Source organism: Eurosta solidaginis, chromosome 1 (genome assembly GCF_040869045.1).
Source record: "Eurosta solidaginis isolate ZX-2024a chromosome 1, ASM4086904v1, whole genome shotgun sequence".
Classification (NCBI taxonomy): Eukaryota; Metazoa; Arthropoda; class Insecta; order Diptera; family Tephritidae; genus Eurosta; species Eurosta solidaginis.
In genome coordinates this window covers 18,737,890-18,763,888 of record NC_090319.1, presented here as the reverse complement: position 1 = coordinate 18,763,888, position 25,999 = coordinate 18,737,890, and the positions used below count along the sequence as shown (strand labels likewise).

General features: G+C 39.5%; 1 protein-coding gene across 4 annotated transcripts in view; it reads right to left on the bottom strand.

The window, feature by feature from the left end:
* Positions 1–482: 482 nt before the first annotated feature.
* Positions 483–25,999, bottom strand: part of Cyp313b1 (Cytochrome P450 313b1) — a 136,079-nt gene continuing 110,562 nt past the window's right edge. For 2 of the 4 annotated variants that reach the window (XM_067781874.1, XM_067781882.1), the window contains exons 2-7: positions 16,492–16,689; positions 12,700–12,888; positions 12,524–12,593; positions 7,266–7,392; positions 6,766–7,059; positions 483–1,704 (exon numbers count right to left, since the gene is read on the bottom strand). In XM_067781874.1, the coding sequence (XP_067637975.1) occupies positions 1,114–1,704; positions 6,766–7,059; positions 7,266–7,392; positions 12,524–12,593; positions 12,700–12,888; positions 16,492–16,675 (1,455 nt within the window). In that variant the 5' untranslated portion in view covers positions 16,676–16,689 and the 3' untranslated portion in view covers positions 483–1,113. Of the gene's footprint in view, positions 1,705–6,765; positions 7,060–7,265; positions 7,393–12,523; positions 12,594–12,699; positions 12,889–16,491; positions 16,690–19,413; positions 19,756–25,999 lie in introns of those variants that run through there. The other 2 variants (XM_067781866.1, XM_067781889.1) reach the window with 2 other exon arrangements.

Sequence of the window (25,999 nt, the reverse complement as noted above, 5' to 3'; positions counted from 1 at the left end):
AGAGTACAAACCGAGGATGGGGCCATATACAGAAGAAACACATGGCATGTTAAGCCAGCCACTTCATCCCTCGACGTTGATCCTAACTCGTCCACAGATCGTCGTACTGTTGAACCAAAAAACCAAAGTTCTTCGAGCCCAACACAGCCACCGACAGAAACCACAACACAACAGTGTCCGCCAGATCACGTGCCTCGTGAAGCTGAACCTTCCACGCCTGCTACACCACAGGATGCAGCTAGCCTCAATCATCCACCACGCACTCGCTATGGACGTGTAATGAAAACACCCGCAAGGTACCGCTGAAAAGGAGGGATGTCAGGAACGAACCTATTATCGGTTCAGGAACACACATACAATCGATTCACAATACACATTCCTATATATACATATTACTACACACCACTTTTGTAGTACCACTCTTGATATACATATTATTATTGAAGATTGTTCTAGACACGAAATATAATAAAACACGTGCCTTCTCAATCGTTCTATTTTATTTAACAAAAGTAATTTGTACCAAAGTTAAGGTACATTACAGTGTCGGTAACCAAGCCCGGCACTACCCGCTCCGTTATCGAAGTGTGAGTGCTGTCTGCTGGCTCTTATAAACCATCTCCCAATGGGAAATGTGTATCGAAAAGCGAGATGAGTTGTTAATAATATTTATTTTTTTCCGTGAAGCTATGAACAGCCGTATCCGTGGATTTTCCTGACTCATACGCAAATTGATTCGTACACAGAGGATACTACAGTGAATAGAAAACATACAAGCTAGAAAAGTCATTGAGAATACAACTATATCACGGCTAAAGTTATCGAATACCGAATCATAACATCGCCGAGCGCAACAAAAATTTCCTTAATCATATCTAGTTCGACTTAAAGCTGGAGACATTGGTGCTTTATCAGTAACCGTATCGGTAACCTTTTAACAGCTGATTCGACCAACCTTATGAGAATCAATGCAATCGATTATTGGTGCCGCTAAGGTCGTAACCGTATCGTAGCCAACCAATTGGGTTTTGGTTTACCGTCGTAACGATAAACGGCTGATTACGTTAGGGATACGGATACAGCGATACGACATACGGCACCAATGACTCCGGCTTAACTCGTTCGTGCCTCAAGTTGACATAATGGATATTCCGCAAATTTCAAAGAGATGGCACCCTTAACAACCAATTGATCCATTGTTGCTGTAGTCTTTATACGATATTGACGGAATATTTTCGCTACAAACACTTTCATCAACATCAACGCATATCGATAGCCAATGCACATGCGCAAACCCTTCGTGAATGGTACAAAAGCGAAAGCATGTCGTTTGTGCGCATTTGGTCCAAAATGTTCTTCAGGTTGGAATTTCTTTGCATTAGGACCCCAAATATGTTCATTACGTTGCATATTGTATATGTCGATGCCAATTTGTGTGCCTTGCGGTATTAAAATGTTATTACGCAGCCGAAAGTCATCAGCAACGCTCCGTAGCACCATTGGAACGGGTGAGTAGAGACGTAGCGCTTCATTTATTATCATTTCTGTGTAAGTCATCTTTTCGAGATGTTCATTGTTGACATCTGGTGGCTTTTTTTCCGGGAAGAGTGCGCTTAGCTCTTCATAAAGCTTTTCCTGGCATTCAGGATGCATGGCGAGACAAAGGCAAACGATATACAAAGCAGTTGAGGTTGTTTCGAATGTCTGTGGATGAAAGGAAAATTATAATTAACTATAAATACGTTAAAAGTTTGATGATCAATTTTGACCTATTTTACTTTCAAGAGTGTATTAGAGGAAAATTGCTTAAATTTGAAAAACAATTGTCTAAGCGGGGTTGTCCCTCGTCAGAAGCTCGGTCTAGATAAATTCGCAGGTATATAGTGCCTTGCATTTATTACACTCAGCTGAGTAGAGCTCACAGAGTATATTAATTTTGTTCGCATAACGGTAGTCCGTAACGGCATAAACTAATCGAGATAGATATAGACTTCTATATATCAAAATGATCTGGGCGAAAAAAGAAATTCATTTAGCCATGTCCGTCCGTCTGTCCGTAAACACGATAAATTGAGTAAATTTTGAGGTATCTTGATAAAATTTGGTATGTGGATTCCTGGGCACTCATCTCAGATCGCTATTTAAACTGAACGAATTCGGACTATAACCACGCCCACTTTTTCGATATCGAAAATTTCGAAAAACGGAAAAAGTGCGATAATTCATTGCCAAAGACGGATAAAGCGATGAAACTTGGTATGCTTTTGCCTTATGACGCAGAAGAGAAAATTAGTAAAATTTTGGACAATGGGCGCGGCACCGCCTACTTTTAAAAGAAGGTAATTTAAAAGTTTTGCAAGCTGTAATTGGGCAGTCGTTGAAGATATCATGATGAAATTTGGCAGGATATTTACTCCTATTACTATATGTGTTCTAAATAAAAATTAGCAAAATCGGATGACGAACACGCCCACTTTTAAAAAAAAAATTTTAATTCAAATTTAAAAAAAAATTTTGTATCTTTACGTACTGTAAATTATTTTAAAATTTAACCCTATTAATGATATGGTGCAACAAAATACAAAAATTAAATAAAATTTCAAAATGGGCGTGGCTCCGCCCTTTTTCATTTAATTTGTCTAGAATACTTTTAATGCCATAAGTCGAATAAAAATTTGCCAATGCTTGTGAAATTTGGTAAGGGCATAGCTTCTATGACGATAACTATTTTCTGTAAAAATGGGCGAAAGCCACGCCCAGTTTTTATACACAGTTGACCGTCTGTCCTTCCGCTTGGCCATTAACACGATAACTTGCGCAAAAAACGATATATCTTAACTAAACTTAGTCCACGTACTTATCTGAACTCACTTCGTATTGGTATAAAAAATGGCCGAAATCCGACTATGACCACGCCCACTTTTTCGGTATCGAAAATTACGAAATATGAAAAAGTGCCATAATTCTATACCAAATATGAAAAAAGGGATGAAACATGGTAATTGGATTGGTTTATTGACGCAAAATATAACTTTAGAAACAACTTTGTAAAATGGGTGTGACACCTACCGTATTAAGTAGAAGAAAATGAAAAAGTTCTGCAGGGCGAAATCAAAAGTGCTTGGAATCATGGCAGGAAAACTGTTCGTGGTATTACATATGTATATAAATAAATTAGCGGTACCCGACAGATGATGTTCTTGGTCACCCTGGTCCACATTTTGGTCGATATCTCGAAAACGCCTTCACATATACAACTAAGGGCCACTCCGTTTTAAAACCCTCATTAATACCTTAAATTTGATATCCATATCGTACAAACACATTCTAAAGTCACCCATGGTCCACCTTTATGGCGATATCTCGAAAAGGCGTCCACCTATAGAACTAAGGCCCACTCCCTTTTAAATAATCATTAATACCTTTCATTTGATACCCATATCGGAAAAACACATTCCAGGGTTACCCTCCGTTCATTTTCCTACATGGTGATTTTCCCTTATTCTGTAATGTTGGCCGATCCCGTGATTTTTAAGGAACAATGTTATCTGTGATTGTGACCTCTCAGTCACAGCGGCTTTTAACCGTGACTGTGACTGAAAAAAAAAAACAAATACCACGCCAACAGGAATCAGTTTTGGTGATTCTATACGGCACTGCTAATACGCGTCCAAAAATATCGAGAGAGGGTCAAAAGACGCGTATTGACCTCGACAACAATAATCCGAAGGCGGAAAATAAAAATTGTTGGTTTGTCAAGAGATATTTACGGAATAAATTGAAAATTTTCATGTGGTTGTTGTAATTTTGAAGATGTTGTTATACCCACAAAAGAAATTGTTAACATAAGTGTTTTGCGCGGATATAGTTTTGGGGTAATTCTTTACCTTAAGGTACAACTGCTAAAACTCGTCCAAAAATATCGGGAGAGGTGTCAAAAGACGCGCTTTGGACCCAGGATAACGAATCCGAAAGCGAAAATTGGAAATTTAATTTCTTTTCGGGGATATTTGCAAACAAAATTGAAAATTTTCATGTGGTTGTTGTAATTTTGATGATTTTGAGTAGCTAAAAGAAAAACTGTGTGTAAAAGTGTTTTGCGCGGATATAGATTTGGTCTCCAAACCGGTGTTGGACCCACCCAGGGTAATTTTTTATAAGCGCTGCCGAAGGCCGCCGATGCAGAAAGGAGTTCTGCGCAAAAATACTATGGATTCGACCCCCGGTTTCGGAGCGCTCCGGGGCCATTTTGCGGTTTTTTGGAAATATCTTTTGACAGAAATAAAATTTCCGATTTCGGATTTGTGGTTCTGGGATCAAAACGCATCTTTTGACACCAATCCCGATATTTTTGGACGCGTTTTAGCAGTTGTACCCTAAAGTAAAGAATTACCAGTTTTGGTCTCCAAACCGGTTTCGGAGCACTCCGGGTCCGGTTTTTCGTTAATATTTTTTGAACGAGCTAAAATTTTTATTTTCCTCCTTCGGATTATTGTTGTCGAGGTCAATACGAGTCTTTTGACACCTCTCTCGATATTTTTGGACGCGTATTAGCGGTGTCATGCTGTCATATAGAACTACCTCAGTTTTATATTTTTCCTTGCGGATTGTTTTGCGAATAATAAACTCTGCGTAATTTTTTGGGACATCTACAGTTATACAGTCGCAGCTTAAGTAACTTGCCGATTGTATTGGTTCATAGCATAGAAGCGATTTGTTCCTGTGATGAGAGCTATGCTTGAGTCTGTGATTGGCAACGGGAAATAAATGCTGTCACAGGCAATCAGTCACGAATATTCCTTGCAAGCTGGCGCTGAAGTGTACTGTGATATTTCAGTAGCTGTGACAAAATCACAGGTACACGGATATTTGCCAACTCTATTATTTTGTTTCCAAAGCTCTCAGCTGAGTATGTAATGTTCGGTTACACCCGAACTTAGCCTTCCTTACTTGTTTTTTATTTACCAAAATCGCGACGCAAATGTAACATTCTTATCTATTTTTATAAGAACTCGAAATCGCTTAGAATAGCTGCGATCACAGAATCCTCTCACTCCACAACATGACAGGATTACAAGCCTATGGATCTTTGGTTGAACTTAACTGAACAAAAAAGCAATAGCTTTGACACCAAAAGCAAACAATCCATGGTAGAGTAATCGTATCCAAAAACCTCGGCGCACCCAGCCTAAGTTTCTAGATTTAAAAAATTACTCTTGAACAGGATTGCCAGGTCACGTCCGTATGCAACCACTCAGTAGGTACTGGCTTCAAGTGCCGCCAGAAGCTTGCTTAGTATGACAATCCAGGGCAGAGGACTCCTGTCTGCTATGTACATATTAATACGGCGCTGAAACGTTTTTTGGAGCAGCGACAAGAGAATGATCGGTCTGATATTATTAAGGATAGTGCCAGATGGTTTACTGACCAATTATAGAATGTTGATGCTTATTCTATATTTATTAATTCATTAATTCAAATAAAACTTAAAACTAAAAACTAAAACTAAGTCGTGTCTTCAAAGGAAAAATCGAGAATTCTAAACCTTAAACCTTCTCCAAGTAGTCAGGCTGCTGACAGTAAAGAAATCACTTACCTATCTAAATAGTTTGAAAAATGTCTGCATTATTTAGGTCGTGGCCGGAAGATATCCTATAAAGGATAGAAAAGAAATGCTGAACAAACAGTTTATTCTACTCAGAAACTAGGGTCACGCCTCCCAGGGACAAAAGGAGTAATATCCGCAAGCAATATGAAGAAATTCGGCACACAAGAATTCAGCCTTTTGAACCAGATCAGCATAAACATGCCGGTAACCTCATCCATTAAGAATGGGCAAAGTCGTATTCTAATAAATTCCCGGCGAACCAAGTTCTCAGAGTTCAAGACATCAAACTACCATTTGAGGAAATCAGACTTCCCAGGAAAATGCGCGCGCATCACTTCTAGCTGGATACTGTAAAAGGTTAAACTCATACACTATTGGCCGCCGCTGTGGTGTGTTGGTAGCGTGCTCCGCTATCCACATCGAAGATCCTGGGTTCACGCCCCGGAAAAAGCAACATCAAAACTTTAGAAATACATTTTTTTCATTTAGAAGAAAGTTTTTCTCAGCGCGATTGCCCCTCGGCAGTGTTTGGCAAGCACTCGGAGTGTATTTCTGCCATAAAAAGCTTTCAGTGAAAACTCATCTGCCTTGCAGATGCCGCTGGAGCCGGCATAAAACAAGTAGGTTCCGTCCTGCCAATTTGTAGGAAACATCAAGAGGAGCACGACGCAAATTGGAAGAGTCTAAAATCTCGTCGGAGGTTATCGCGCCTTACATTTTTTTTAAACTCTTACACCATGTATTTCCTGCATGTAATGTGTTTTCACATGAAAACAAGCATCTTTTCAATTGCAATGTGGAAGCAACACCTCTAGCGTCTATGTTCCTGTGACTTCCGTAAGAGGATATCGCTGAAAATTTATGCATGATCGCACTAATTGGATGGAGCAAAGCATTGCTACAAGAAGAAGAAGATGAGCTCATTCAAGAGGAGGGCTATGCCAGGGAATAGCACTGGAGTGAGTTACACTCAAGGCAATTCATATTCGCCCAAAGACGGCCACTCCCATACAATGTCCCAAGACCATTAACCAAAAGCAGCTCTACCTTAAACTCTTAATATTCCTAATTATGTAGGCTACTTCTAAGAAGTCCAATTCTTATCATCTCTTACGTTCTAATATCCTTTTAATTGGTATTTGTTTGCCTTTACTCACTGCTGCGATAATGACATTTGCCTCTGCCCGCACATCTTCCCAAGACAACTGACCTTGTTCGACATGCGAACGTACTTGCTCTACAAAGATAGATTTCGACTTCCGTATAGCCGCTGAAGTAGCCGCATCCGCATTCGTTAATGGATCTCCACTCATTTTGCCATTTGCAAACTTCCAACTATTTTCGATTTTGTTTTCATTCATAGCTAAATGGTGTTGTTCTTCGTGTTGTTGTTGCTGTTGTTGTTCGTTTATACCCTTTGGTATAGATTTATTATTTTTAAGCTGTAACAGCTGGAAAGGTGTGAGAAAATAGAGAAGTGAAATATGAAAATAAAAATAAAATGAAAGGAAAAAGCATTCAAAGAAATTAGCCGCAAGCGAAGCAAAGTAAAATCGCTTTAATGGTTGGCTGATGAATGAAAGCTTAGCATAAATAAGTGTATTTAAGTGTGCATGTATGTGTAGTTAAGTGTGAATCCTTATGTGTGTTTACTTACACTCTCAATAAAACTGAAGAGCACATGAACGACATGCTGTTGGCGCACAAATAACGACGAGCGACGATAGAGCACATCCGGATATAGCCATGGTGATAGCATACGACGCACACACACTTCGGTAACGCTGCACAATAGTGAGGACACCCCCATTCAGGTTGGTAGGTACGTCAATGAAGTGTTGCAAAATATATAAAAAAGGATATTATATAAGTATGAATGTAGGTGTTTTTGTACATAGAACTCATATACAAATGCAAAACCTTTTGAATAGAGACAATAAGCGATGTTGCTAAATGAATTGGAATTGTATAAAACAATCAACGATGCAGACAGTTGAGTAATGCATTGTGAGGCGTGAATAAATATTTTATTTAATAAGAAAGTTACAATTAAAGAAGACATTATTATAATTTTGTTTGAACGCTTTTGCGAGGGCCAAAAATTACTCATACGCCTAGGTGCACTTGGGCATAACATATACATTAGGCCGTTTAAAAAAATGAAATTTGTTATTCTCTGCTTCACAAACATAAGGTTTATATTGATGCAATAGTGGGTCTTTTCAAACATAGCTGGGATGGAAACCTCACTAAGTACTGAAGTAGTTCAAAAGTAAGCTACAGAGAATTCAATTCTCTTAAAAATAAGATATTGAAAGATTTTTCCTAAAATAACCCGTCAGATGGTCATACATAGATGAAAAACCAAGTTCTCTCTTTGCAATTTCTATAGGGAATTGGAAAAAGCGCACATGATATTAGCGGTTCATCTTTGTTACATACACACTTTTTTAATCTAACTGGAATTTTTGAGCATATTTCCCTTTTTCAATACGCTCTAATTCACTCTAAGCGGTTTGTATGACAGTGAATATAACGGCGGTAAAGTCCAAATCCCGTAACCGGGTTGTGCGCTGCTCTTGGAACCCGCTACACGACGATATTCCTTTTTTCATATTACAACAACGGCAAACGTTTTAAGGACAACAAAAGCTGACATCACCGTCACACAGGATAGAGTATATCGAGCCTCGGCTGTCAATGATATAGGATTCACCACGGGTAGGTGAGGTTGACAATTGGGTTGGTGAACCCCTTGAGAGGGTTGCGCTACACAACCCATTTAATCAATTTGATATTTTAGTCGCCGCTTGAGCCAAAGCGTCTCTCTGCGATCATCACTCCGGAAGACAGCTACCACGTTGTGTCGCGCTGGCTAGAAAAATAGAACGCTGCCTATATCGCAGTAACGCGCTGTGTATTCGAACATTATTGTGACGCATAGAAGGAAGAACGACGATTACTTATGTATAAAAAGAAACGTAGGAAAGAACGGAATGAGTGCGAAGATTTTCGAATGTTGGCTGATGGGAATAACTCTTCAAAACTATACTGTCTGTTGAACGGAAAAAACTAAACCAAATATGGGAATTGCAATATCCTGACTAAAAAATAAGAAAGTGCTGAGGAACAACAGACTACCTGCCGATCTGCACTTCCAAGAGAGACTATCTCGCGCATAAAAGGTTTTAGCTAGCATATTTGAACGAAAGAATGAAGCTCAAGTGGACGACCCACGATGAGAGAATGGTGGGGTGACAGGAGGTCAATTGATGTTATGACCGAAAGATTACTTGGCCTTATGACCACTTCAAATGGTTGCATATGTTCTTATCTCAGAAACGGACCTCATTGCTCCCGTTCTTTATCCCATCCGATTTTTCACTACAATTGGACTAAAATATAGGAAAAGGGGCGTCATATCCGAAAATATTATGTTAAAAACTCTTACTTCATTCGACTATACAAAATATAGCGAAAACAATAAAATGTAACTGTAATTCAAAAGTTGAACTTATGGCCACTTGAGAAAAAAATAGTTGACCTTATGACCATTTCGAAAAAAAGGACATTGTAACCATTTAGAATTTTTCGTTGTGAGCATTTCATATGATCACAACTTCAATTGACTTTGTGGCCATTTAAAGTAGTCATGCACCACCTCCTTCTAGCATTGCCAAATGTCCCATATTGGTCGGGACATCTCGTATTTTGCACAAATTTTAAAGTGTCCCGCCGGGAAATGCTATGTCCCGGCATTTTCACAATATAAAAATAATAAATTATAATCTGCTACGAAGGGTTATTTTCATTCCGAAGGCCGGTAGAAGCTCTCATGTATCACCTAAGGATTTCAGGCCAATCAGTATCTCGTCGTTTCTTCTTAAGACGTTTGAGCGGTTGATTGAACTGTACCTACGGGAAAGGATACCTCGGGGGTTACTGTCGGCTTCACAGCATGCGTACTGCAAGGGCAGATCGACGGAAACGGCTCTCCATTCGATTGTAAAGCAAATAGAGGGGTCCCTAGAACCCAAAGAGTATGCTCTGGGTGCCTTTATAGACATCGAGGGGGCTTTTAACAATGTCTTACCGGGGCCAATCGAAAGAGCTCTGGTAGGTTTAGGAGTCGAGGCGGCTCTGGTTGAATTTATTAGCAAACTTATATGCGGCAGAATTGTCGCAGCGAAGTGGGGAGGGACCATAATTAACAGGAAGGTGTGCAGGGGTACGCCACAGCGGGGTGTCCTATCTCCTCTCCTCTGGGTTGTGGTAGTCAACGAGCTTCTCGAGGAGCTAAAAGCCAGTGGTTGTCGGGTGGTTGCCTATGCAGATGACCTCGCTATCATAGTCAGAGGCAAATTTCTGGGCACCGTGCGCGATGTTCTGCAGGGCTACCTGGATACTGTGGCTAGGTGGGCTGAATCATGTGGATTGGCGGTCAACCCGGGAAAAACGGAATTGGTTCTTTTCACAAGGAGATATAAGTTGCCCGATTTCAGAACTCCCTCGATTGGAGGGGTACCGTTGGTACTTTCTGATAGGGTTAAATATTTGGGGATTTTTTTGGACAAGAAACTGTCCTGGAGACCCAATGTGGAAGATCGGGCCAGGAAGGCCGCCATTGCCTTATACTGCTGCAGAGGGGCTATCGGAAAGAGATGGGGACTCTCGCCAAGAGTAGTACACTGGCTATATGAGATGGTGGTCAAACCGATTCTGCTATATGGGGTGCTGGTCTGGTGGAAAGCACTGAACACGGCGAGCACCTCCAAAATGTTAGTGTCAGTGCAACGGACGGCGCTGATTGGTATCAGTGGCGTTCTGAGAACAACACCTACCTTGGCACTGAACGTCATGCTGAACATATACCCAGTAGATATTGCGGGAAAGGCGGCCGCGGCAATGTCGTTGGTCAGGCTTCGCGATATGGGATATGGACTTTCTGACGGCGGAAACTCTAGCCTTCTTACCATTCTCGACCTTATCCCGGTATGCCGATAACTGCTCCCTATACAACTTTCACCCCAGTCATTCCAGAGAGAGAGGAGTGGGGAAGAGGAATTATCTGGGGCATGGGACCGGTTAACTTGTTCACGGATGGGTCGAAGCTGGATGGAAAGGTTGGTGGGGGGTCTTTTGTCAAGAGCTAAATTTAAGCTGCAAGTTTAAGTTGGCTGATCACTGCAGCGGATGTTGCTGCGATTAAGGATGCGGTGGATGGAATGCTATCCAGTGCTACTACATTAGGGAATTTAACATCTACTCTGATAGCCAAGCGGTTATCCAGGCCTTGAGCTCAACTACAGTGCGATCGAGGGTGGTCTGGGAGTGCCTCACCTCGCTTGCGATTGCATCGAATTATTTTACAATTAATCGATTCGAACCTTGAATGAATTAATATTATCTGGGTCCCGGGCCATAGTGATATCCCGGGTAACTGTCAAGCGGATCTCTTAGCCCGCATCGGTACAACTGAACCTGAAGATGGCTGTAGGGATTTCGGGATTCCGCTGGCCACCTGTGGATTGCTCCTCCATAGCTGGGCCTCGAGTCAGCTCAGCAAACGTTGGGCGGACACCACGTCTTGCAGGGTAGCAAGATCGTTCTGGCCGAAAGTGGATGGCAGGAGGTTTGCTGAAATAATTGTGCTCACTAAGGCTCACCTATCAATGTTCATTGGGGTTTTGACAGGGCACTGTCCTATGGGTATCCATGCGGTACGTCTCAATATACTGGAAACTCCATCCTGCTGCAGCTGTATGGAGGATGATGTGGTGGAATCACCAAATCACTTTATGCTTGATTGCCCAGCTTTTGCCAGAACTAGGCGAAAGTACTTCGGTCGCAACTCACTTGGGTCTCCCGAGGATTTATCCAAAGTTGAGATCGGTATCATTCGGAGCTTTATTGTTGCTATCCAACGATTCTCTAAGTAGCTAGATCTAAGTCACCGTTATTTTTGGTGTATGTGGTATCACAACGGACCTTCGTGTTGTCCAAGTGAGCTATCCTTATCAGGGCAGCTACCACCCAACCTATCCTATCCTATCTGTTACGAAACATGGCCATATTTGCGGATTCGATTGTATTCAGGTCATTAGCATATTGCGTGCAACTCTGTAATGAAGAAAAGTTCATCCCTACTGTGGTTCTGAATATTGTAAATGTTTGACATATCGCACACCTCATGATGAAATGAATATTCAGGTGTTCTCATCCCGTTGACGTTTTCCCTTATTCAGACAGGTTCGGCATACATAACTGCCTTTGAATTCTACTACGATCGGAGTAGATTTTACTATACGTTTAGAAATATAATAACTATTTTAGTCGTTTCATAAAAATATTTGTTATAAAAAAATGAGTTTAAAAAGTTTGATTCTATCTAAAAATTATTTCGCCGAAATGAGGGGTTACAAATATATAGGTGTTTCTTATTTTTCAAATCTACCGGAAATTTTTGAAAATCCCGGGAATTTGGTTCAAATTTTAGGTTTGTCCCGGGAACCCGAAATAAAAATCTGGCAACCCCACCCACTTCTCGTTTTCAAAACAGATTTTTACAGGGCAAAACGGATATGCTGCGATGTCTGAATTAAATTTACTATAACTGTATGTGTCTCCTCTATCAATTTCAGCAAAAATTAAATTGAAAGCTCGGAGTCCTGTTCCGGTTGTGGTTATCTCATTTCCGTTACATTCCTAATATTATGCCGCCTATTCGGAGTATAAGTAAATTATTTCGTGTACGCCATACATCTTTCAAAGAGATAACAACCTAATGTGATAAACTGTTGTTTAATCCTAGCTACAAAAACCTAGTAAATCGAAAAGCTTTCTAAATTTATTACGAAAAATGTTAAGAAATGTTATTCTCTTTATTATTATCATAACGAGTTTCCTTATGCTTACCCTTTGTATGCCTCAAATATGTGCGAAGAGCTTTTGTCCTCGAAATTCATACGTTGTCCCATTGTAGTCACTTATTCAAGCACACAAAGAACAAAAGAAACAAAAACCAAAAGAAAGCAAAGTACAAAAACTTAAATAGTCCATTGGATACCAAGATTTCTAATTAAAATACTTACGACATGCTGCTTCCAAAACGTTACGCTTCAACAATTCGTACATCTCCAGCTGCGTACCAGACGATGCAATAGCTGGAAATTTACTCAACGTCACATCAGCTTCCGCATTGAAAATAGGCAGAAAGTTGTTGATGATTTGACGACTAAAAGCTGGGTTAATCAGGCGACGATGCTTATTCCAGCGGGGTGCTAAATTCGCAAAAGATAACAAACAAAAGAAGGAGAGCTTGACTAAAGCAAATAAATACTATCGTGAATGCATACACAAATGGGTATATAAGAAATATTAAGTACAAATTGGAGATGATAGTGACATAGCCAGTTAATCCTAACCAATATTATAAATAATACTCGATAACACGTGTAAGTTATCAACAAATATATGTATGTTAACCTGGGTCGATTTGTATGGACGAAAGTTAACCGATATCCAGGGGCGGTGCGAAGGTTCCGATCGGGGGGGGGGGGGGGGTTAATCTTACTGGTATGCCGACTGATCTCGAAAAATTGCCGACTCTTTTTTATAGGTATAATAATGGATTAAAATTGAATTCAGGTGAGTGCATATTCGAGGGTACTTAAGAATTTTAGCGTATTTGGAAAACTAAAAGGCTTCTTACACGATATGTATTTGTTATATCTATATGTCACTTTTTACGTATGAAAATCAACATACCGTGTAAACGCAAAATAAATTTTCTTTTGTGCAAGTCAGGAAACTGCACATACGAAATAGAAACGTTTCTATTAAAAAAAAAAAAAACACAAAAAAAAAACACAAAAAGCTTCAATCACAACAGACTGCCAATGATTTCGCAACTCGACCCACACACCTGCTCTCTGAGAGCACAACTCATCCTGAAGGAATACAGGAGCAGTGGGAGCATATCTCCAAAGCACTTCGTACTGCCGCAGAGGAAAAAATTGGTTACCGGCGGCCACGAAAAAACAACTGGTACGATGTAGAATGCCGCGTTGCAACAGAAAGAAAAGACGCTGCCTACAGGGCTACGTTAAAAGCGAGCGCGACAAGAGGAATGTGTGAACGCTATCGTGAGTTGAAAAGGGAAGCGAGACGTCGTTTCAGGAAGAAAAAAGAAGAAGCAGAAAGGCGTGAGTGCGAGGAGCTTGAGCTGCTAGCCACCAGGAATAACGCCCGAAAATTTTACCAAAAAATACGGCGACAGACGGATGGTTTTAAGACCGGGGCAAACTCTTGTAAAACGAAAACGGCGACCTTGTAACTGATGTCCAGATAGTGCTTAGATTATGGAGGGAACACTTCTCTGCTCTCCTAAATGGAGGCAGCAATTCACCGCGCAGAGATGAAGAACCCGATCCCGCAATTGATGATGATGGAATATATGTCCCCCCCCCCCCCCTCCCCGTCCGATTATGAGGAAGCTAGAATAGCAATAACCAGATTGAAAAACAACAAGGCCGTGGGCGCTGATGGATTACCTGCGGAGCTATTCAAGTACGGCGGCGAGGCGTTGGTAAGGTGCATGCAGCAGCTTCTTAGCAAAATATGGGCGGGCGAGTGCATGCCCGACGGTTGGAATCTAAGTGTTCTTTGCCCATTTCACAAGAAGGGCGATACTGCAAAATGCATCAACTATCGTGGAATCAGCTTACTTAATATCGCATATAAGGTCCTTTCAAGTGTATTGTGCTATAGATTGAAGCCCACCGTGAACCGGCTGATTGGACCTTATCAGTGCAGCTTCAGACCTGGTAAATCTACCATCGATCAGATTTTCACAATGCGCCAAGTCTTGGAAAAACCACGTGAATAGAGAATAAACACACATCACCTCTTCGTCGAATTTAAAGCCGCCTTCGACAGCACGAAAGGGAGCTGCCTATATGCCGCTATGTCTGAATTTTGTTTCCCCGCAAAACTTATACGGCTGTGCAAAATGACGTTGAGCAACACCATCAGCTCAGTCAGAATTGGGAAGGACCTCTCCGAGCCGTTCGAAACTAAACGAGGTTTCAGACAGGGTGACCCCCTATCGTGCGATTTCTTTAATTTGATGCTGGAGAAAATTATACTAGCTGCAGAACTTAACCGCACTGGAACAATATACTATAAAAGCGTGCAATTACTGGCATATGCTGATGACATTGATATCATCGGCCTAAACACCCGCGCTGTTAGTTATGCTTACTCCAAACTGGAAAAAGAAGCGGTAAAGATGGGCTTGATGGTGAATGAGGACAAAACGAAGCACCTGCTGTCATCGAGCAAAGAGTCAGTGCATACGCGCCTTGGCAACCACGCTACTGTTGGCAGCCATAATTTCGAAATAGTAAAAGACTTCGTTTATTTGGGAACCAGCATCAACACTAGCAACAACATCAGCATTGAAATCCAGCGAAAAATCAATCTTGCCAATAAATGCCACTTTGGACTAGGTAGGCAATTGAAAGGTAAAGTCCTCTCTCGGCGAACGAAAATCATACTCTACAAGTCACTTATCGTACCCGTTATGCTATATGGGGCAGAAGCATGGACCATGACAACAGCAGATGAAGCGGCTTTGGGAGTGTTCGAGAGAAAAGTTCTTCGAAAGATTTATGAACCTCTAGGTTTAACGATGAACTGTATGAGCTATACGCAGACATCAACATAGTCCATCGAATTAAAACGCAGCGGCTGCGCTGGCTAGGCCATGTTATGCGAATGAAAGATGATGCTCCGGCCAAGAAAGTGTTTCTATCGGAACCTGCCTATGGAAGCAGAGGTAGAGGGCGGCCCCCACTCCGTTGGAAGGACCAGGTGGAAAACGATTTAAACTCCCTTGGTGTGGCCAATTGGCGCCGGTTGGCGGAGCGAAGGAGCGACTGGCGCGCCTTGTTGGACGGCCATAACCGTTTAGACGGTTAAGCGCCAATTAAGTAAGTAAGTACATTTTTTTGGATTTATTTATTTATTATTATTTTGATTTATTATTTTATTTTGATGATATTCTCAATTTTTTACAAGTTTTGAGATAAGAAATTTAGTCAAATTCCAATTTTTTTTTTCAAATTTGCCGAAATTTAGGTAGTAATGGTCGAAATTTCGTAATCGCATATTCAAAAATGCCGACTTCAAAAAACTGAGATAAGAAATTTAGTATAATTCCTATTATTTTCAAATTTTGCAGGAATTTAATTGCTAATGGTCGAAATGTTCGTCATCGCACATTCAAAAATGCCGACTTCTAAAAATCTGAGATAAGAAATTTAGTCAAATTGGAATTTTTTTTCAAATTAGCCGGAATTTAGTTGCTAATGGTCGAAATGTTCGTCATCGCACATTCAAAAATGCCGACTTCAAAGAAATTGGGGGGTGTGAAACCCCCCACACCGCTACCTCGCACCGCCCCTGCCGATATCGCGCCATCGATTTTGCGATAGGACTTCGGCTCAGGAAAAAAGTTCCACTACGCATACCCAAAAAATAATTTTCGAGCCTGCGAAAAAAAATGGCGAAAGGGTAAATTTTTCGACTAAAACACTCCCCAAACACAAAATATATATTTTTTTTTTCAAAAAACTGTTGTAAAAACGTTGGCGATAAAAAAAATATTGTTTGGGTTTTGGGGACTGTTTTGGTCGTAAAATTGACGCTTTCACCATTTTTTTTTCGCAGGCTCGAAAATTATTTTTTGGGTATGCGTAGTGGAACTCTTTTTCCTGAGCCCAAATCCTATCGAAGAATCGATGGCGCGATATCGGTTAATAAATCGACGCACCCTAATGTACATACTGATTGCTTAAACTCAACAATACATTTTTACTCACAACTTGAAGTAAAGAGTCCATCGCCAATTGCCTCTGCCATAAAGCGATAAAATTCACCTTTATTCGTACAATAAGGTGAATTGAAAATTGTTTCCATAGTTTCCGGATCATTGACGTAAAGAAAGCAACTTGTGCCCATCCATGAGATAAATGGTGTGACGTAACGGTTTGATATGCATTCCATGTATTGAAGAAAGGCTTAAAAATAATTGAAAGAATCTGACTAATTATAAGGTACGATAATTTAATGTATTGCAATTTACGTGGTATAGACGACTTATCGATTTGTTATCGAAGCGCTACAAATTTTCTGTTAGATATCAATGAATTACAGATTTTTTTATCGGCAAGTTAACTAATCGTTATCGATTTATTATCGAAAAGTTATCGATATTCAACCAAAAATGTATCGATTAGTTATCAAAAATTTTCGATTTAGTATTAGAAAGCTTTGTTATCGGTACCAATTAGTTATCGGCGTGTTATCCATTTCATATAGCAAAGTGATCGATTTGTTAACGAAGAATTATCGATTTGCTATATGTATAATAGTTAACGATTTGATATCGAAAATTTATCGATTTTTTATCGGAGTTTTGTAGATTTATTATTTGTGACTAAAGGGTGATATGAAACAGATACCGATAAGGCTTTAGAACCAAATCGAGGATACATCTCTAACCCGACTATTACAAACCGACTTTGCGATGACAAGCCAAAAAAAAAAAATAGTAAATTTTCGGTATTGGTTGCTACAGATAAGAAGCCGACCAAGCTATCCCTAAAAAAGCCCAAAATTATGTGTTTATAGTTCACATATCGAGCCTAACGAGCAATTGGTACCCATACCTTTTTTTTTGCTTTCTGAATACTAACTTGTTTCTTCTCACTTAACGACACAGCCATTTTTTTCCTATGCCTAGTTAAAAAAAAAGCACAGCTCATTTGAGTTTTTCTAGGTAGGACAAAATCGTGCATTCCTGTTATAGGTACTTCAAGGGAAAGTTCTCGAGCTTAAAATATTTTTTTCTCGCGTCTAATTGAAGAAATAATACGATAGAACAGAAAGTTCTCCTGTCTTATGCTTCGTTGGACGTTGAACTACTTGCCCATGTACTGCCCTACATCCCACAAAGTTCATAAGGTCCAGAAATCTTATTGCGGTTCTTGCTGTTCCTAACTTCCAACATTTGAAGTCTAACTTCGTTGCACTCTAGAGTAAGGTGAGGGTAACAGGCGGCCCTTCCCGGGATCGGCGTGGTTGCTGTAATTAGATCACGGAATTGCGACCTAAATTTAAACCAAGTAGTGTGCAGTGTAAAAAGATCAATGAATGTCCATGGACTTCAGCTTGTGACATGGAAAACTATGATCGTCATCTTCACGAAGAGACAAGTTCCCGCCTTAATCAATATGATGGTTGGGGACCAACAAATATAAAACGCAGCTCAACGAAATAACTCGAGGTAAGGCTATATATGTAGCAGGCTTACCTTCTCAAACCATTTTCAAGGGGGCCTGCGCAGACCATGGCGTACTTAGCCGATAAATGGCAAAAATAGGCGGACCATACATAAGAAAAATGCTTGCATCCGCTTTGAATTCTATACTTTTGAACGGTGCAGAAATTTTGACAGTTACAATGATATCCCGCCAGTACCGACCGGCTATTACTTCAGCCAAACGTAGAGGGGCGCTACAAATCGCCTTAGCACACCGCACGGTATCCGCAGACGCCATTCTTGTCATTGCGGGAACCATATCTGTACTCCTTCTCGCTGAAGAAGGGAAATCAATTTACCACCTCCGCGGAGAAGTAGGCCGAGATGTCGAAAGCAGGTGCGGACATAGTCTATCCGACGTTGGCAACAGAGGCAGAGCTGCAGGAAAAAAAAGCGCCAGTGAATTGATTCCCTAGCTGGAGCGATGGTTGGGGCAGTCACATCGAGAGGTCGACTTCTATCTGAGGAAGTTTTTAATTGGCCATCTCCACAGAGTGGTTAATGTTGAAAATGCAAACTGCTTCATTTTTTCTCATAAGATCAATTATTTTGTTTGCACCTCCACGTATTAAAATGTTACCAACTGTTAAATTATAGTTACGGTTTATTGTGTTTGCTATATCTTTGTGCTGTATACTTTTATATTATTTTTTTCCCGAAATGGTAATGAGGTCAAACGAAAGTTTTCTAAATGATCATAAAGCCAAAGTAAGAAAGATCACACAATCAACTGTCCTTATAACCCTTTAAAGTGGCCATAAGGCTAATTGATCTTATGGCCATTTGATTAGGTCATAACCTCAATTGAAATTTTAGTCGTCGACCTTATGTCGCCCCACCATTAAAGCTAGCGTATTGTCGCATCACTATGCAGTTGAGGTTACGGTCGCAGGTTGATATTTGATTAAGGTACATTTTGGTGCCTGTTGGTCGCGGTTACATTTATGGTTCCGCTTACTGTCACGGCATTAGTTATGACCATGATTTTAGTCACGAGTAAGATTTACGTTTTTATTACTCATAAAAATCACTTTTATAAAAAATTATATTCACGAGTGTATTGGTTTCTTGATCGTCTTTTCATTCATATATCAATCTTTATTGAATGATTTTTAAGGACCATCAAATGAACGGATTCAGTCTCACCGCTTAAAACGGCAATACCACTGACAACGGTATGACGTGTATGTAGATTTGAATTACGCGCCATAATAATGTCACATACCAACATATACATTTTCGCACACACCAGCTTGCACTACCACTACTCATGCAATTTTAAAATAGTTTTCACGCGCACAATTTGTGTAAAGAAGTTTGCAAATTTGGAAATAGCATATATCTGACAAATTTGTGGATTTTGCACTTAACTCATTGAATGCTAAAATTAGTTTATCTTCTCAATAGCTACAACACTTACTCTCCGGATGCATCATCTGTAGTCCCAGGCCAATGAATGGCAGACCAATGGGCCCAGGCAATTGTAAAGCTACTCGATAAAAACGTCTACGTGACCACAAAAAATAAGCGAACAGCAACAAAAGCCATGTTGCCAAAATATATAAAATTGTGCTATTCATTGTTCAAGCACATAAAATCAAACGAATCAATGTATAAAGAAAATTTTATTCGAAACTACACTTCAAAGCTTGGTTTTGGTATTGCGGAAGTATTTATAGCGCACATCGAAATTTTGAATTTGTAACAATTAAGAAACCAGCCTATCAAATATATTTTCGTGCTGACTAAACTATCTCAAACGGCAGTTTCAAGTTAACTGATGAGCTTTAACGCATTTCTACAATATTTTTTGTATATTGACTATATTGCCCAATTGAAAGAGCAAAATTGATTATTGCTAATTGTAAATGCAATGTTAGGTTACAAACACATTTTTGTTAACATACAGTGGGATATATCATTAAATTTTGTAATAAAATTCAGCAGGGAAAGAGATCTTTGATTTTCTGTTAATATCTGTGAGGTTTCTAAAATTTGTTCATCTATAAGAATTCCCATCGCACAGTAATAGAGCGAGGTGTTGCCATTTAACGCCTTACTAATCTTAAAATAACATAAGGCTTGGGAGAGGGAGTGGCTATGGAAGTAGAAGTGGGACTGAGAGACTCTCCTAGTTTTTAAGGGGTTTAGATACAAATTTAACATACTGTAACGAATTCTGGGAAGTTCCTGATAATTATACACCTTCTGCTAACGTTCGAATCGCTTGACTGTCGAATAAATAACTCCAATATTCAGTATTGCAAAATGGTCTTTATTAGACTACTTTGGGAGTAGCACTTCACAATAACAATTATACTTCAACAGTAGCGTGTTTACATCAAACTGATTGACTATCGCTTGCATCGCGCTGCTTTTATATTCTCAGTTAGTCTCGTTCTCATATTTCTCTCAAGGTCTAGACTTTTCATAAAAATCTGGAACAGTTGTATCTTATACTTGGTTATTTAGCTTTATGCATGTGTATGTGAGAATAACAACTTCTGCTCTTAGCTGATGACTACAAAGGTGTATGTGAGATAATCTCTTCACTTCGAGCTGCCTTGTACATAAGTGTGTCTGCTTGCTTTAATGTGTATATGTACATAAGTGCGGCTGCTTGCTCTTTTTTGTTGTTGTGATTATTTACTAACATCACAGTGATGCTAATATTCGCCATAATACTTTATTCCTGTAACTGCGACGAACACGCCGGCGTACTAGCCATAAAGGCGTAGATAACCTAAAAATATTTGCCGTACTTTGCTCCACCATGCCAAAACAGAGATGCAATATCAGAATAATGTAGTTAAATACCGCTAATACCAATTTCACACAGAGGGTTAATGAAATGATTTGTAAACTTTTCTACATTAAAGCTCTTATTGAACTCAATATTCCGTACAAAATACAAATTCCTCATTATCTCATTATAGCTTTATTGAACAGGCCTAATTACATTCACGACGGAAGCACGACAACCAAGCACGAATGCCATTCTAGCCATATTAAACCAAATTAAATTTTGAGGTAGCGACGGTGAGTGGCGTCCTTTTAATTTTCTCAATAGAAGTAAATAATAGATAATAAAAGCTAGACTCACTCTTTTGGGCATTTTATAAACAAAACAAGCAGACCCTGCAGACGTTGTTCTGTCCTAAATTTGCTCTATCTGCATACATTTTAATAACCCTTTTCCGTCTAACTCTGCCCTCGCCTCTCTACACTTTTTCTAATCTTTGTATTCATTCCTCCCTCCGTATTTTTCGCTTCATCAATCTCCATCTTCGTCTCATTCTATCTCTCAGTCTCCTTCTCCTTCTCTTTTTTCTTTTATCTCAAGTTTTTCTCATTCTTTTTCATGTATTATTGCCAGTCCCAGAGGGTGGTATGTATTTTGTTCCAGTCACATTCCGAGTTTCAGTTCCAGTCCCACTCCGAGTCTCAGTCTCAGTCCCAGTCCTAGTCCTAATCCCAGTCCCAGTCTGTCTCTGGTTTAATTCCCGGAAAAAAGCATCGTAAATACTAATATGGGCAAATTTATATACCAAATTTCAGGCAAATCGAATAGGACGTATGTAAATAAGTATGTGGGTATTATTAATTCATGTCTTTATTTCGGCTTCGCATGCATATTTATCAGTTTTGCCAGGTTGATGTGACTAAATCGAATATCACAATGAAAATTACTTTGAAGCTCTCAACAACAGCTTTCATTTGATATCCATATTACACACACATCCTAGTGTTACCCTGATCTACGTTTTGGCCTATATCTCGAGACCCTAGTCACCAATAGGTATGAAAACTACCCTGTGCGGGTTAGGGGGTCAGAATATACCTGCGGTAGGTATGCCTGTCGTAAGAGGCGACTAAAATACCAGATTCAAGGGGCTGTGTAGCGCAACCCTGCAGGTTGCCAGCGCAATATATAGCTTCTTCAAACCCAATTGTCAACCTGACCTATCCGCGGCGAATCCTGTTTCACTAACAGACGAGGCTCTGGCGACCCTAAGCTCCTTATGGAACTTGGGGTTGGGGAGGGATGGGATGGTCTGAAGGTTTAATGTGGCCACATAAATCGTTTCCGAGATGGTCGGGCCAGCACCTTAATGGTGCTGTGGTATCGGAGCTTACCGGATCTGTATCCGGCAAAGGACCATCACATCGATAACACTCCCCAAAGCCTTCGGGGAGCAACCATATCGCTACAACAACAACAACAACAACAAAACTACCCTGTACTAAAGCACTCATCAACAGCTTCAATTTCATACCCATAATGTAAAAACACATTCTAGGTGTATCCGGGTCCAAGTTTTGGCCTGTATCTCGAGACCCTATTCACCAATAGGTATGAAAACTACCATTTACCAAAGCACGCATCAGCAGCTTTCATTTGATATCCGTATCCTATAAACACATTCTAGGGGTACCCGCGTCCACGTTTTGGCCTATATCTCGAGACCCTAGTCACCCAGAGGTATGAAAATTACCCTCTACTAAAGCACTCACCAACAGCTTTCATTTGATATCCATATCCTATAAACACATTCTAGGGGTACCCGGGTCCACGTTTTGGCCTATATATCGAGACCCTGTGCGTCGATTTCTGAATTTTATTTGCTATGAACCTCACGGAGCCCCTCCGAAATCGGTTCGTGCGTTCTGGATTTATAGCGTCAGGAAGGAAAACCCGACTTATTTTTATATTATAGATGAATGGTTTTTTCTAAATTATTCGCTACTGTTTGTTATAACAGCCAAATTGTCGTGTGTCATCAAGCTTTGCTTTATTAATTAGGTTGTGTGATCTGTAGACGCCTTGTTGAATGTGATCAGCCCTAATGTCTAATAAAGTCAAAAATCGAGTACGTTTTGCTTGATGGGCCAGATTTTATTGTCAATGCAACAAATGACAATCAAAAATAAATTATTTTAAATAATTACGGCTGCAAAACTTTAAAATTAGCTGCTTTTGAATGTGGGCGATGCCATTCCCATTTTTCAAAATTTGTACTTTTCGTCATAAAGTCAACGCTCTCACCAAGTTTCTTCAATCTGTGATTATGATTTCCGAAATTTGGGTATCGAAAAAGTGGGTGTGGTTATCTTCCAGCTTAGCTTACTTTTAATACCAACCCAGTCTTCATTCAGAATTAATTATCGCATTTTTCAATATTTCGAAGTTTTTGATACCTATTGAAAAAATGGACGTGGTTATCTTCCGGTTTTGTCCACTTTAATACCAATTTATTCTGCGTCCATATAAGCCAGTGTCTTTTAAGCGTTATCCGAATAACGTAATTACGATATTATATACAAGTTAAATTGGTTATAAAAATTACAGTTAGAAGTCAGGAACAGAATTTGGATATTCGATTTACGCGGAAATTTCAACAAATTGAATCGAGGAAAATTTCATGAATTTTAAATCTACATAAAAGTGTACAGACATAATCACTTTATACAACACGGTATAATGAACAAGCTCCCGGTATAAGGCGCGAATAACAGTGTCTGTTAGTTGTAATTAAACGGTTTTATTTATTAAACGGTTTTTTTTAGCTTGAGTTGACAGGCAGGCCGCATGCACGGCCGCACGGCCGTTGTGAACGAATCTTGTAATTGAAATTTAAGTAACTTCCCGACAAGCTACAAGCTTGAAACTTGGAATATAGTTCAGAACCCGATGACAATGCAATAATAAGAAAAAAATCGCCGCTAGGTGGCGCAAGGATCGATATATTCGCAAAATTCGCATTTGTGGTCCGATTTGGCTCATATTTGGAACACATGATACATGCAAGAATAGAAATCGACCTGGGGAAAAAATAGCCGCTAGGTGGCGCATGGATCGAGATATTCGCAAAATTCGCATCTGTGGTCCGATATGGCTCATATTTGGAACACATAATACATACAAGAATAGAAATCGACCTGTGAAAAAAATCGCCGCTAGGTGGCGCATGGATCTAGATATTCACAAAAATCGTATTTGTGGTCCGATTTGGCTCATGCTTGGAACATATAATACATACAAGAATAGAAAGCGACCTATCAAAAAAAATCGCCGCTAGGTGGCGCAAGGATCGAAATATTCACAAAAATCGTATTTGTGGTCCGATTTGATTTGGTCCATATTTGGAACACATAATACATACATGAATAGAAAGCGACCTATGATGCCCGATTTGGCTCATATTTGGAACAAATATTGCATACAGTCCAGTAGAAGTGACATCAAAATATTTTGGAGTTGGAGGAGGGACAAGCATACGTAGCGCAGAGTCGAGTAAAGTCTTTGGAAGGATTATGTATTGAGGACTTAGGTTCTAACAAATTGTCAGGAAAGAGTCCTTGTAATAATGAACTAAATAGAATGAGAAATAATAGGCAATTAAATAAAAACTAAAAACTTGAAAATAAAATAATTAAAAAAAATTTTTAAGTTAAACGGTTTTATTGAAAACAATACTTACATGAAATAATAATAATACGAAAAGCTAGAAAATAATTAGGTAGGTCCTAGGTACTAGTCATCACACTCCTTATAAATCTATGGCGTTGATCAGACAATTAAATAAAAGCGTTGGACGCGTCATATTTCTATTGATAGTCATAAGTAAAACCAACTGAACCTTAATCGGGTTATGCTACGCCTCACATTTTTAGAAATTTCACGCGCCCAACGCTTTTATTTAATTATCTGATCAACGCCCTAGATTGATAAGGAGTGTGATGACTAGTACCTAGGGCCTACCTAATTATTTTCTAGCTTTTCGTATTATTATTATTTCATGTAAGTATTGTTTTCAATAAAACCGTTTAACTACAAATTTTTTTTTAATTATTTTATTTATAAAATAAATATAAGTTCCACGCAATTGAAGCCGCGGGATTGACTAGTGAGTCCATGTCCCGCAACTTTAAAACTAACTATAGTCTCGGCTGCGGCTACCCCTCAAACAATGCCAACATGAGAAGTACTTTTTAGTCCCTTCAATTGGCTTAACCCTCCATAAAAGACCTTGTCCATTGGCAATAGTCACTTTCCAATTGTTACAAGCCGTTATAACTTTAAGTATATTGACTTTGAAGAGTGATACTAAGTTAACGGTGTTTAAAGAGGTGTAACAATTTCTTCTTTGGATCAGTATTTTCCATTGCTTTAACATTACATGTCTTTGTCATTTACCAATAATATTTGGTTACTGGGTCATAAAGATACAGTTCTAAGCAAAGGCGAGCAGTGGTGGAGCCTCTTCCCCCAAAAACCCCTACCCACCACTCCTAGTTTAACCCTTTTTTGGGTTGTTTTTGAATCATATCAGAGCCATTTAAGGAGTATTTCGATATACTTTTTGGGATAAATTCGAGATTATTGCGGTCAGTGCGGAACTGGATAAGATTATTTCAGGATTGTGTTTGAACCCATTTTGGAACTATTTCTAGATTTTTTGTATGCCAATCTCAGGCCGTTTTGGTATTGTTTTGGGGACTTTTCGGGGCTACTTCAAGATTTTTTAGTACTATTTCGACACCCTTTAGAGATTGTTGCTCTAGATCTTCTCGAAGCTGTTTCAGATCAGTTTCTGGGTAATTTTCGGGATTATATCGGCGCGAATATTTCATGACTAACTTCGTATAGTTTCGAGATTGTCTTCGATATTATTTCAAACGGTTTGCATAGTATTTTCGATGCCGTTTCAAAGCTTTGGGGAATCATATATTCAGGATTGCTACAGGAAATCTTAGAACTTTCGCTGGATCATTTCGAGATTGTTTTCTGGACTATTTCAAGAACATTTAGAGATCATTTGAAAAAATTGTGTTCAGGGGAATACTGAGCCGCTAAAAAAAAAAAAATAAAATATATCCTTCCTTCTATGAATCATTGCGGGTTTATCTACAGACAATTTCAAAATTGTGTGCACTATAATTTCGGGACCGGTTTTCAGGATCTTATCGAGGTATATCGCAATAATTTCATATCCTTATATTAT